Source organism: Pleurodeles waltl, chromosome 2_2 (assembly GCF_031143425.1).
Source record: "Pleurodeles waltl isolate 20211129_DDA chromosome 2_2, aPleWal1.hap1.20221129, whole genome shotgun sequence".
NCBI lineage: Eukaryota > Metazoa > Chordata > Amphibia > Caudata > Salamandridae > Pleurodeles > Pleurodeles waltl.
This window is the reverse complement of record NC_090439.1, coordinates 1157206907-1157220374: the sequence shown is the minus strand read 5'-3', so window position 1 is coordinate 1157220374 and position 13468 is coordinate 1157206907. Positions and strand designations below refer to the sequence as shown.

Sequence of the window (13468 nt, the reverse complement as noted above, 5' to 3'; positions counted from 1 at the left end):
TTAGATATTTAAGAATGCCATTTGGCGTGGCCTCTGCCTCTGCAGTTTTTCAGCGAGTCATGCAGAGGATCCTGGAAGGGATAGATCATGTTCCAGGATGATATTTTAATCTATGGGAAGGACAAGCAAGTGCATGATGGTATATTAGAGCAAGTTTTGAAGAGATTACAGATATCTGGACTAACTATAGGGATTGACAAATGCAAGTTTGCAGTGCCAGAAGTTGAGTATTTAGGCCATGTAGTTGGGGTAGAAGACATCAACCCAAATTGAGATTGTTGGAAGCTATCTAACATCCTCCCAGTTCAGAGAAAAAAGATCAACTCAAATTGTTTCTCGGGCTGGCTGAATATTATGCAAACCTTGTAAACCACTTTGCGGATTTAGCAAGAGCAATGAGGTTACCTCTTAAAAAAGGTGAAAAATGTGCATGGTCCGGTTAGTGTGAAAAATCATTTTGTGCTGTCAAGGAAGGTATTGTTAAGGCTCCTATATTGAAGTTGTTCAATCCTGAGTATAAAACTGTACTTAGCACTGATGCAAGCGCATATGGGCTAGGAGCGGCACTTTTATCATTACATTAGGGTAAAGAAAGAGTCATTGCATTTACCTCCAGAACCTTGAGGGGAGCTGAGGAGAATTACTCTGCCATCTAAAAAAGAGCCATTAGCCTGTTGGTGGGGGGTTCAACATTATAGAACATATTTATGGGGAACTGAATTTGAAATCAGAACAGATCACAAGCCTCTGGTGAATATTTTCACAACAAAAGGAGGAGGGAAAGCCACTCCCCAAATAGGAAAATGGCTATTTACACTTCAAGAGTTTACCTTTAAGATGAATTTTCCTGGTTCAAGAAATATTATGGCAGATTGCCTATCACGGTTACCAATTGAACCAAGTAAAGATGATCACATAGAGCAACAGGAGGTAGATGATTGGATGGTGGCCACTGTGGGACTATTAATGGAAGGGGCTATTACTGAAAATGAATGGAAGTGTGCTGTTGATAATGACACGGAATTGGATAAAGTAAGGAACAATTTATCCAGTGTTTGGAGAAAGGAGTGGAAGGAGTGGACTCTGCTTTCTAATGCTATGTGCTCTCTAGTCAGGATGTGCATAGTCTAGTGCAATCTCCCTAGTATTCACTGGTGCAAGGTGCACCGTGTAGTACAGAGTGCTGTTTACTACAGTGTGCTCTTTTTACATGGCTGTGTACTGAAGTGTTCTGTTCACCTCTGAGTGCCATCGGTTGTTGTGTATAGTCTAGTACAGTGTGCCGTCTACTAATGTCCTTCCTAGTGAAGGCTAAAATCTGGTCTGGTTGACTGCTCTGAAGTGCGGTGAAGAGTGTGCTCTGTAGTATGGTGTGCTGTCTAATACATTATCCAGTCTATGACAGTGTGCTGCCTAGTGTGCATTGATAGATAGTGTAGTGTGTTGTCTAGCAAAGTGTCCTCTCCAATGAGCTATATGTAATTTACCATCTAGCAGCGTGCTTTCTAATACAATATTTTCTTCAGTAGACAATGTAGTCTAAAATGGGTTCTAGTGCTTTCAAATGTGCTGCTTAGTGCAGTGCTCCATCTATTATAGTGTTCTTTCTGTCTACTACAGAGCGTTGTCCAGTGAATTGTGGAGTTTGATACATTGTGTCTCCTTTGTTTTGCTCAGTTGCGGCTGGCGACTGGGCATAGTGGCGGGTCAGGGCAGAAAATAAAAATGTTAATAATAAAAACTTTACCTTAAGCCACGTCCGTGTCATCGCTCTCCGCCCCAGTGCAGGCACAGGCTCCCAGCCTGCCCTGTGGCCAATGGTGACGCTGCTCAGGTTGCGTTATGATTGGCTGGAGCACCCTTGTGTGGTGCTCCAACGCAGGCTGGGAGCCTGGGCCTGCTCTCTCCAATCCGGCAACACTGTGCCGGGTTGGAGAGAGCCCTTGTGCGCATGTGTTTTTGGCCGTCCCAAAACGGCCAGCCAAACATACATGCCCACTGAGCGGAATGCTCTGGGCACTCCCCTCAATGCTGATCACTCCGTGGCCCCACCCCTTTAAAAATAAAACAATACTATACATCGTTTAATATAGTTTTATTTTTAAAGGTTTGCAGCTGCTGCTGGCGGGGGAGGGGGGTGAATACTAGAATACTTATATGCAATTCCCCAATTGGAGGTAAGTAAACACACTAATTATGTACACGAAAATAATAAGTAAAAAGCATAAAAGCAGCAAGCATTGGCAAAAGTAATGGAAAATAGTGAGGGACCTGGGCGAGGGCCCAACCATATACTAAAAAAGTGTAATGTGAGATACAGTCCCCCACCCAAGGATGTGGAATCAATAGAGGGGAGTTGAAGGAACTAGGAAGACCAAGAGGTGAGTACCAGAGTGACCCCCAGCGACCAGGAGAGTGGAGATAAGTACTTGGTTTTCCCCAAAACCAACAGGAGGAATTAGGAAAAGGATTATGCAAGACCCAAACCAGACAGAAAGGATCCAAAGGTGGATTCTGGCAGAAGAGGACCTTCAAAAGAAGGAGACCAGGTCCAGTTCGTGATGGAGTGTCCAGTTGTGGCAGGAGCCACTACCCACCCTTCTGTAGATACAGGACCAGGTTGACGGGAGACAAAGAAGACCAGCTGTGAAGCACAAGAGATAAAGAGGAGTCCCTGAAGTGATGCAGATGGTGTCCCACGTCAGTTGTCAGGTTGCAGTTGGTCAGTGGTGCAGAAAAACCACAAACAAGCCATGGCAAATGCAGAAGACCAAAAACAAGTGTTGCAAGGCTCAAAAGAACAGGCAAGGCCCAGGGGACTCGATCCTTGGAGGGGAGTCCCAGGTGCCACTCAAAAGCTGGGAGAGCCAACAGAAGAGGATGCAGCCCCCACAGGCAGCCCACTGGCAGCAGGCACAGCAAGGTGCACTGAGGCCCACACAGCACACCTGAAGAGGAGTCCCACAGTGCTGGAGCAGCAGACAGGAGACTGCTTGGTAGGAAGAAGTGCTGGGGGGTGGGGCTACACAGAGCCTGAAGCTCTCTTAGAGCAGGAGCAAACAAGCCTTGGTAGCTGCAAGAGTTGCTATGCACTGGGGTTCTGACCTGCAAGGGAAGGCAAGGGTTTACTGTCTGCCAAGTTGGACAGCTGGCAGAGAGGACCACTCCAGATTACTACATGTGATGCAGGATCCATGCAGTTCCGGAGGAAAGCAGATCCACGTAGCCGGTCGTCATTGCAGTTGGTGCCTGAAGATGAAGGTGAGTGACTCCTTCACTCCAAGGGAGATTCCTTCCTTCTTCTTGGTGCAGGCTAGAGTCTCATCAACCTTAGAGGATGCACAGCTGGGGAAATGTTTCGGTTGCTGGAAGGAGCCGGAGAAACAATGTTGCAAAGTGGAGTCATCACAGGAGTTGCAGATTGTTGGTTCCTAAAGAGTCCAGATGTGGTTCCAGTGGCCAGAAGATGAAGTAAACAATGCAGAGGAGTGCTGCTGGAATCTTGCATGTCCTATATGAGGACCCACCCAAGAGGGAGACCCTAAATAGCCCCGGAAGGGGGATTGGTCACCTAGTAGGGTGACCACCTATCAGGTGAGCGCAGTGACGTCACCTACCTGACCGAGCCACTCAGATGCTCCCAGAGGCCTCTGCACATCTTGGATTCAAGATGGCAGAACCAAGTGGCCACCTGGAGGAGCTCTGGGCACCACCCGGTGGTGGAGATTGACAGGGAAGTGGTCACTCCCCTTTCCGTTGTCCAGTTTCGCACCAGAGCAGGGACCAAGGGTCCCTGGACTGGTACAAACTGGTATATGCAAGGAGGGCACCAAATGTGCCCTTCAAAGCATACCGGTGGCTTGGGGAGGTTACCCCTCCCAAGCTATGTAACACCTATTTCCAAGGGACGATGGTGTTGCCTCCCTCTCTCTCAGGAAATATTTTGTTCTGCCTTCCCCTGCATGAGCTGGTCAAGCAGCAGGAAGGCAGAAACCTGTCTGTGGGTGGCAGCAGCGTGGGCTGCCCAGAAAACCCCAGAAGACCTGTAGGATCAATACTGGAGGTCCTCTAAGGAGCACCCAAAGTTCATGAAATCATGCAACCAATACTAGCAACAGTATTGGGGTATGATTCCAACATGTTTGATACCAAACATGCCCAGATTCGGTGTGACCATTATGTAGCTGGACACAGGTGTCCAGTACACAGGTAAAATGGCTTCCCTGCACTCACGAAGTCCAGTGCAATGGAACTGGAGTTTATAGGGGCACCTCAGCTCATGCAGGGGTTCCTTCACACACAGGGACATGCACCCTGCACTCTGGGCTAGGAGGACCTACCATAGGGTGACTTACTGTGACCTGGTGCAGTGACCTGTGGTGAAAGGGTGAATGCACCTTCTCATGCAGGCTGCAATGGCAGGCCTGCAGACACATTTTGTGTGGGCTCCCATAAGTGGCACAATACATGCTGCAGCCCATGGGGAACCCCTGGTGCCCCAATGCCTGGGGTACCTAAGTACCGTCTACAAGGGACTTATATGGGGGCACCAGTACACCAATTGTGGGGTGTGCGACATCCTAAGCAAACAAATTTAAAGGGAGAGAGCACAAGTCCTGGTTAGCAGGATCCCAGTGAAAACAGTCCAAGCATACTGACAGCAGGCAAAAAGTGGGGGTAACCATGCCAAAAAGAGGGTATTTTCTTACAGTATCTGACACAGTGGATGCTGTGGCATAGTGTACCGTTAGCATTGATGTACTGTCTGCATTGTGCTCTGTAGTACAGTGTGATGTTAACGTCCTGTTTCTACTGGACCCCGCGCACGCTATGTTCCACGATACAGCACCACAAATTTACAATGCTCCTGCTACACTAAACTGTGTGTAAAGCGCTGCTCTTCTGCTTCTAGATATTATGTGTTGTCTAGTGCAATGTACATTATGGTACCATGTGCCCCGTTAAGATGGGTGTGCCTCCTGCCCGTTACTTCATAAGAAAAATAGCAATTATAACCATTATTTGTGTGCATTAAATCTCTAACTCTGAATCTTTTTTCTGCAGTGATGGTGACTCTAGATCCAGACACAGCTCATCCTCAGCTCCTCCTGTCTGAGAGGCGGAGACGTGTAAGATGCACAAACACAGCACAGCGCCTGCCGGACACCCCCAAGAGATTCACCTTCTTTGAACCCTGTGTGTTGGGGAGCGAGGGGTTCACCTCAGGCAGACATTACTGGGAGGTGCAGCTGCTGCAGGAAGGAGGATGGCGTGTGGGGGTCGCAGCAGAGTCTGTGGACAGGAAGGGAGGGTTCATATGGTCAGCTGAGAAGAGTGTTTGGGCTATAAAGGGGTGGAATGGTCAGTACAACGCTCTCACCTCCTCTTGGACCCCTCTGTCCCCTTGTGAGAGGCCCATGAAGCTGGGGGTGTATCTGGACTACGAGGGGGGGCAGCTGACCCTGTACAATGCTGACACTATGGAGCTTCTCTACACTTACCGCAGCACTTCTTTTACACACAGACTCTTCCCATTCTTTGGTCTCTGGGAAGGAGCAGAACTAAGGCTGGTCTAGAAGTTACAGCCACTCCTCGCTCCCATGGAGCATGGTGATAATATGGCAAATGAAATGCCATTAGTGGATTCTCCTCCATTTTTACCATTTACCTCTGAATTTGTAAGCTTTCTCCGTACTACTCAGCTGCAAATCAGGCTTTAGGGCTGCCAGCTACCTGAGGCAGAATGTCAGACCCCTCATGTGAATGAGCAATAAAGATGGTTTCAAGTTTTGTCTTTGTCATGTTTCTGTGCTTTCAAAGACAGCGGTCATGCATCAAGCTGCTGCTGATTCATTTAACATGGAGCTTGGTGTTTACTTGTTAATCTCATTACAAAGTGAGAGAATTTTGTAAAGTGACCTATGTGACAACCGTGCTGCAGTACATGGAGTGTGAAAAGAAAGCTGTATCATGTTATGTACAAATGATAATTACTCCCTGAAACATGACTTACATACTTTGGGCCCAATTCACAAGGGTAAAGTCAGACCAAAAGTCTAAGGAGCCTATTTATGAGGCCAGTGGAATCGCAATTGTACCACCCAGTGTGGTATGTGTGCGACACAACTGTAAAATGAGATTTATGAATCCACCCAAGGCCACTTTCACGGCCCTTAGTAGCTCAATAAATCTGGAGTAAAGCAAAGCAGGGCAAATTGCTGTGCAGCCTTACTCTGCCCTGGGAAGGTAGTAAATGGGTGTTATGTGGGTGTTCCCATGCAGCTCCAATGGTTTTTGATGCATTCCCAAATTGACCAGAACTGGTAGACTTGCGAATGCCCCAAAAACATATGCCTTCTCAGGGAAGGCTTAACGAGGAGAACAATCTTTATTTCTCTTTGTTTCTTCCTCTTTTTTTGTGTGCTGCATTCTGCAGTACACATAAATAGAGGAATATGCCTCTCAAGAATGCTTTAAAAATAAACCTGAATGCAACACAGGCACCCTTGCACCATGGTGCAGAAAGGCTTAACCCAGAGGCAATGTGTAAAGTATTTGTACCAACACACACAGTAATACAGTGAAACTCTGCAAAATGGACACCACGCAGGTTGAGAAAAATAGTAATATTTATCTAAATAAAACAAGACCAAATACGATAAAAATCCACCATATGCAAGTTAAAATTTGACTTTAGCAATTTAAAACACAAAGGGGCATATTTATACTCTGTTTGTACCGAATTAGCGTCATTTTTTTTACTCTAATTCGGTGCAAAACTAACTCCATATTTATACTTTGGTGCTAGACCCATCTAGCGCCACATTTATGGAGTTAAAGTCATTTTTTGGAAGTGGAGACCTACCTTGCCTTAATGAGATGCAAGGTAGGCGTTCCTGTGCAAAAAATGACTCAAAAAAGTTAGGGGAGGCCAAGCCAAAGATGCCAGGTCTAACAACCTTCCTGAGGTTCTGTGCAAGATAATTTTAGGCTGATGTGTCTTGCACAACATTGCAGAACATCATGGTTTACACATACCTCTAAACTCTCATCTAGGCCTGAACCAGAGGAACTGGGCCATTGTACAAAACAGAGAGAAGGGTATACAGGTGTGTGACCAGCTAGTTTAACACTTTTTTCACTTGAGCAACCGGTAGTGTTACGGCCTTTATGTTCTTTCATAGTCTGTTGCCAATGATGATTGGTTGACATTTAACATCCTGAGACTAAGCTTTAAGCCATACTTAATGTATGTGAACAAAAGCTGTTGTCAGGAGTCAAAAGATAGGCCATGCAACACATTTTGAGCACATGTAAGTGATTAGTGTGGACAACATCTCAAAGGACTTCATTGCCTTAGGGAAGTAAATGTCACTGCATGTGTGAGACCCCCACCCCAGATAGAGGACATCTGACTACTTTGTCAGCATCAAGTGTCACATTGATTCATTTCTGTGCATAGAGTCAGTGAGGATTGGCATTATATGCAAACTGGAAACCTACAGGTATATGTGAAACAAATGAGCTTACAATTAGGTGTTAAGTTTTCCTCACTTTAGAGCAACATCCTCTGCCATCCTGCTGCTCTGTTTCTCAAACCTGCCCCCAAAATGGCTGAGGGACTCGAAGACAAGTCACCCCCTTTCAAAAGGACTGAATTGAACATCCTAATTGAGGATGCGTGACTAGTACCTTCAGCTTTTTGGGGGTCCTGATGACCAGCTGAGTAATGTAGCGCACACCCAAATCTGGTGAGATATTGCTGCGATCTACAGTGCAGTGGGTGTGTACCAGCGGTGGTGTAAGATGGGCCATAAGCGATGGGAGGACCTGCAACGCTGGTCTAGGATTAAGGCCCAAGATGTCATGGGCATGTCCTCCCAGGCCCACTCACAAAGGCCCCACATGAACCCACTGTATAGGATGGTCCTGAAGACAGCCTGGTGACCCTCCATACTCAGCTGGAAGAGGTTGCGCTGCAGGCACCTGGTAAGTGCATGAACTGCATTATGTGTCTTAACATATGATGTGAGTGGTGAGAGAGATCTACTAGCATGTATCTTTTGTCACCTTTCACCTTATCAAAGTAATGGCTGTAGTAAACAACCCTTATATTTTCACTTCTGTGAAAAAATGCACTCACATAATCATGACTAGTGAACTAAGGCCCATATTTATACTTTATATATTTGTATGTTTGCGCCACTTTTGCGTCAACAAATGATGCAAATGCGGCTCTAAAAAAGTATAAATATGGACCTAATGGCCTTATAACCGTTGTATGCAAAGGTGAATGAATGGCTTGGGCAGTGTCTACTGTTGGTACATGAGGGGTTGGGTGTTGTAACATACATGTGTTTTTGCATGTTGACTATTATATTATTGTAACCAAAAGTAAAGACTGACTGTGTGTTACTTGTCTCACTCAAAACGGTGAACAAAAGACCGCAAGTAGGGGTGGACTGAATACCGCTGAATAAAGATGGCAAAAACACATACCGCCAAACAATTTACAACCTCCACACACCACCAGGGCCAACGACGGCAGAAAGGCTGGACACAGCACCCCGCCACCGCCATTCCTACAAACACCCCCCCCCCCACCAAATAATGATGCACAAATCAGCGTGGCGGACAGTGGATGCCAAACGGCCATTGGCGGTAATGACCGCCGCAATCAGAAATAGGAACCACCAACAGAAGCACACATTGGCAAATCTGAAAAACACACACCTGAAACACATCCACACCACTATAAAACATACTCATACACAACCCACAATCCTTTGCAATGCCAACAGCACCACAGAAAACGACACCACAACACTCATATAAACAACCATCACACAAGTCATACACAAACCGCCCACAACACACACCATGGCACCCCCTAGGAACCCCCGCTTTGCCGACAGGGAGCTGAGGTCCACGGTGTATGAAATACTCAGGGTCGAGCCGCAGCTATTTGGGGCACAGGTGCAGCAGACGCCCTGGGTCAAGAAGATGGAGCTATGGCAGAGGATTGTCAACAAGATCAACGAAGTGGGAATCCATCCACGCACAAAGGATGACATCAGGAAGAGATGGAACGACCTGTGGGGAAGGGACATTCCATGGCATCATGACACATTGCAGTACAGAAGACTGGCGGTGGTCTCCCACCTCCTCCCCCTGAATACACCGACTGGGAGGAGAGGGTCTTGGCTATCCTGCATCCGGAGGGCCTCACTGGATTCCCTGGAGGCCTGGACTCGGGTAAGTCAACTACGCCTGCAATGCATGTATCACCCCACCCCTCTCACCACTACCATGCCCCCATCCCCTACCCAGCCCACAACACCCACACACACCAACCCATGTCCCCTGCATGCCCACAACCCCCCATACAAATCACTATCCAGCCCCCTGTGCACAGTCACCAACCCATGCATCATGAAATGGCAGGAGCACCACAATACCCAGAATGCACCATCCCCCCTCACCAAATGCACCCAAAACAACACCAAGGGACCCTGCATGCTACCACATGGGAATGGAACCACCAATGACTCTTAAGCAGTGCTGCAAGGGACAAGAAAGTGCAGGACACCCACATTTCTGTTCTTTCGCACACAGGCACGTCCACCCATGCCACCCGGACGGAGATGTCAAGGAGTGCCAGTCCTCCACCTGAAGATGAAGGCCCCACTCAGGAAAGTGCAGAGGGATGTCTGGACACAGAGGAGATCCCTGGCCCATCCCCCAGCCCTGGACACTCACCCTCCAGTAGCCCTACCCAGGACACCACTGACACCCCTACCACTCAGCCACCACCATCAGCTCTGGCCCAACACCCCCACACCAGTGTCTTCAGACCACGGACTGGCTGCCCACAAGTACAGAGGCCTGAGTCTCCACCCACGACCAGGCAGGATGATTAAGGGCCCAGTGCAAGTGGGACGGCCAGGCCTGTGCAGGGGACACAGGTACAGGGGGCTAGGGCCAGTGGGACAGGAGCAGTGGGTCAGGGGCTGACCCAAGGAGGGATGCTGCTGCCCAGGAGGCCATTGCTGAGGTCCTGGGAGCATACCACCATTCCCAGGACAGGATGGGCCAGATCCTGGCCAAGCTGGAGGAGAATCAGAGGCTGCAGGTAGCATACTATCATGAGGCCATGGAGCAATGGAAACAGCTAAATGCTACCATGGCCACCATTGCAGGGGTGCTGCAGCCCCAGTACAACAGCCAGCCTGAGTCCTCCACCCACCTGCAGGCCCCTTCAACTAGCCAGGACAATGCCCGGCCATCCACATCTGCAGCTGCTAGTGGACTGGTGGCACTTCCAGAGGACTCACAGGACACCAGCACCCCTTACCCTGCAGCCCAGTGTCCCCCTCGCAAATGTGGCCTGAGACTCAGACATCCCTGTGAAACACCAGCCAAGACCAAGCCCACTGCCAGGAAGTGACTCTGCCCTCAACTGTCTCTCTTGTGTGCCACTGAGCTATCTTGTCAACATGCCACTGCCATTTCACCATCTTCAAATGACCCCATGGACTATGCCCATGTGCTACCAACAGCTGTGGAAATGTATCTGAGTGCCACACTGTACATTCCTATGCTGTAACACACATCTCCTCCTTCATACATGAGGTCTACACATCACTGGTAAGGGACACCACCGCACTCTGCACATAAGTCACCCTGAAGCAATGCAGTGAACCTGTTGGCATCATATAACAGTGCATGAGAGTCACTGGAAGTATAGCCGGATTAGCTGGGTCCTTGAGTTGCTGTCTTCCCCGACCTCTTCCCCATCACTCTCATCCATCCTCTGAGGTGGCAGGGGTGGTTGGACAGCAGACACCTCATCCAGTAGTGGGATAGCTTTCCTCAGAGCCAAGTTGTGCTGCATGCAGCAGGCCCCCACTACCTAACTCACCTTGTCAGGGACATAGCAGAGGGACCCTCCAGAGTGATGAAGGCAGCGAAATCTTGCCTTCAGGAGTCTTATGGTCCTCTCAATCACCCTCCTAGTGCGACCATGTACCTCATTATAATGGAGTTCTGCATCTGTCCTGGGATTCCTCACAGGTGTCAGGAACCAGTGCATGTTTGGGCGGCCAAAATCCCCTGGAAAAGTGGGCGAAAGAGTGTTGAAACACACAAAACCTACTTGTATACAGCCTGCCTGTCAGCTTTGTAACTGATCCAGTGTCATACTCACTCACCTATGAGCCAAGCTCTGTCCCCCTATAGTTGTCCCATCATGTGTGGCACACTGCTGTTTCTCAGGACAAAGGAGTCATGGAATGATCCTGGGAACCTTGCATTGACATGAGTAATTAACTGATCAACAGAACTCATCATTTGGACATTCATGGAGTGAAAGCTCTTACGATTTCTGTACATCTGTTCATTAGCTCTTGGGGGGATGAGGGCTATGTGGGTACCATCAATGGCACCTATCACATGGGGGATATATGCAAAGGCATAGAATCCAGATTTGATGTAGGTGAGATCGGCCCTTTGTGGAAACTTGACATAACTGTGCAGGTGTTGCACAAAGGAATCCAGAAATTTGGAGAGGATGTGGCTAAACATTGGCTGAGATATCCCGGCTGCCATGCCCACTGTCATTTGGAATAAGCCCATGGCCAGAAAATGTAGCACAGATAGTACCTGCACAGGTGTAGGTATGGCTTGGGGATTCCTATTAGCTGCCATCAGAACAGGCTCCATTTGTGCACAGAGTTCCAGGAATGTGGCTCGAGTGATGATGATGTGACGTTCCTCCATGGTGGCCAGATCAACCAGGGGTCTGTAGACAGATGGCGCCCTCCCTTGCCACATGGGTCTGTACCTATTGGGGGGAACAGAGACACATTGAGATTCCACGAACACTTCAATCACAATATTCCACTATTCATCTTGTACATGCAACACTATTGTCCCACACAAAGACGCAGGAAACTTGGTAATCCTGTCAGGGTATTGCCTGGTGTGCTGTGTACATTGCAACACATCACAGTGTAGGCACACTTCCCACTATGATTCCATGAGGAGGATCACTGATCTCACCATTAGTCGACGAAGGGCAGAGAGAATGGAGCCATGGATTAGGACCTCCGTCCAGACTATGAAGGCTTGGTGTATGTAAAATGGCAGCCTCCTGCCCTACAGGTAGTGTAGGAAGTGGCTTCATTCCGCTGGCGTTAGTCGTCATGGCGGTAGGCAGTGGTCACCGCCGTGCACCTCTTCATTGCATAACATTGGCTTCTAAGGAGAAGCAGGGCCAATCACGATCACTGCCGGTGGTGACGGTGCACACCGCCGCGGTAAATACTGCCATTTTGCAATGCGCTTGCCACTTGACTCCTGCACCTCGAGAGGGACAGAACTCCACTGCATGAGCTGCTGTGTCCTGACCCTGGTCCTTAGGATGGCACGTGTTACAGTGGAACGGGCCCTGGCCATCACCACGGAGGAGCTGGAGAAGCTGGTGGACGGAGTCCTACCACTGTATGCGAAGCTGCATGGGCAACCAGAGGCTCAGGTAATTGCTAGTTGACCTCAATGAATGTGTGAGAATGTGGCACATGCCTGTAGGCGTTTTTGTTGCCTGTGTGAATGCTTACCCGTAATGTGTCTGGCAGTTGTTGTCACTGAACACTTCAGAATGTCCAAATTAAGAATCAAACAGGTACCAAGAGGCTAGAAATGGGTCCTAGACACCCCTGCCATGTCATCCGAGTCATAATATTGGGTCTTGGGGCCCACAAACAGTCATGAGGTTTGATAACAAAAATTTAATAATTTGCTAATAGTGAGCAGTTCTAGTGAGTTTTGCAAATTTTTCAAATAGCTCAGGCTGGATATCAGACACACTTTCCGCGTGCACAGTACCTGAATACACTTTTTAGAAAGCTCGGATTGCATGCTTTCAAGGGGTAAATGTACCTTTTGCAATAAACAAAAAGTTGTTGTTTTTTTCGCCTCCGGCCAAGGGAAAAACTTACCTGACTTGGAGCTCCATAGCCTTGGGTAGAAGGAGTGTCTTTGCCCACTTGAACCGGGAAACCTAAAAATCTCACAAATATCATTAAAAGAGGTGCTGGGAGGCTGGAAATGGGCCAGAGGCGCTGAAGGCTCAGAACTGACACTGGGAAGGAGTTTGTGTACATTTTGGACTATGTAAAGTATTCTTTTGTTCACATCCATCCAGGGGGGAAACCTGGAATCTTACCCGATTTGGAGCTCTGTAGCCCTGGGTAGAAGGAGTGACTTTTCCCCATTGGAGCTGAAACACTCATAATGTGGAAAGCATTACTAAAACAGGTGCCTGGAGGTTATAAATGGGCCAGAGACACTGCAGGCCCAGATCTGATACTGTGAAGCTGCTTATGTACCTTATTGGACCATGTAAAATGTTATTTTGTTCACTTCCACCCAGGGGGAAAGCCTGGAATCTTACCCGACTTGGAGCTCC

The 13468-nt window shown here is 48.3% G+C and overlaps 1 protein-coding gene across 1 annotated transcript in view; it reads left to right on the top strand.

The window, feature by feature from the left end:
- LOC138282988 (E3 ubiquitin-protein ligase TRIM39-like) overlaps positions 1-5790 on the top strand; it is a 162678-nt gene extending 156888 nt beyond the window's left edge. The window contains exon 9 of the mRNA XM_069221081.1: positions 5065-5790. Coding sequence (XP_069077182.1) covers positions 5065-5576 — 512 coding nt within the window. The 3' untranslated portion in view covers positions 5577-5790. The remainder of the gene's footprint in view (positions 1-5064) is intronic.
- Positions 5791-13468: the final 7678 nt, after the last annotated feature.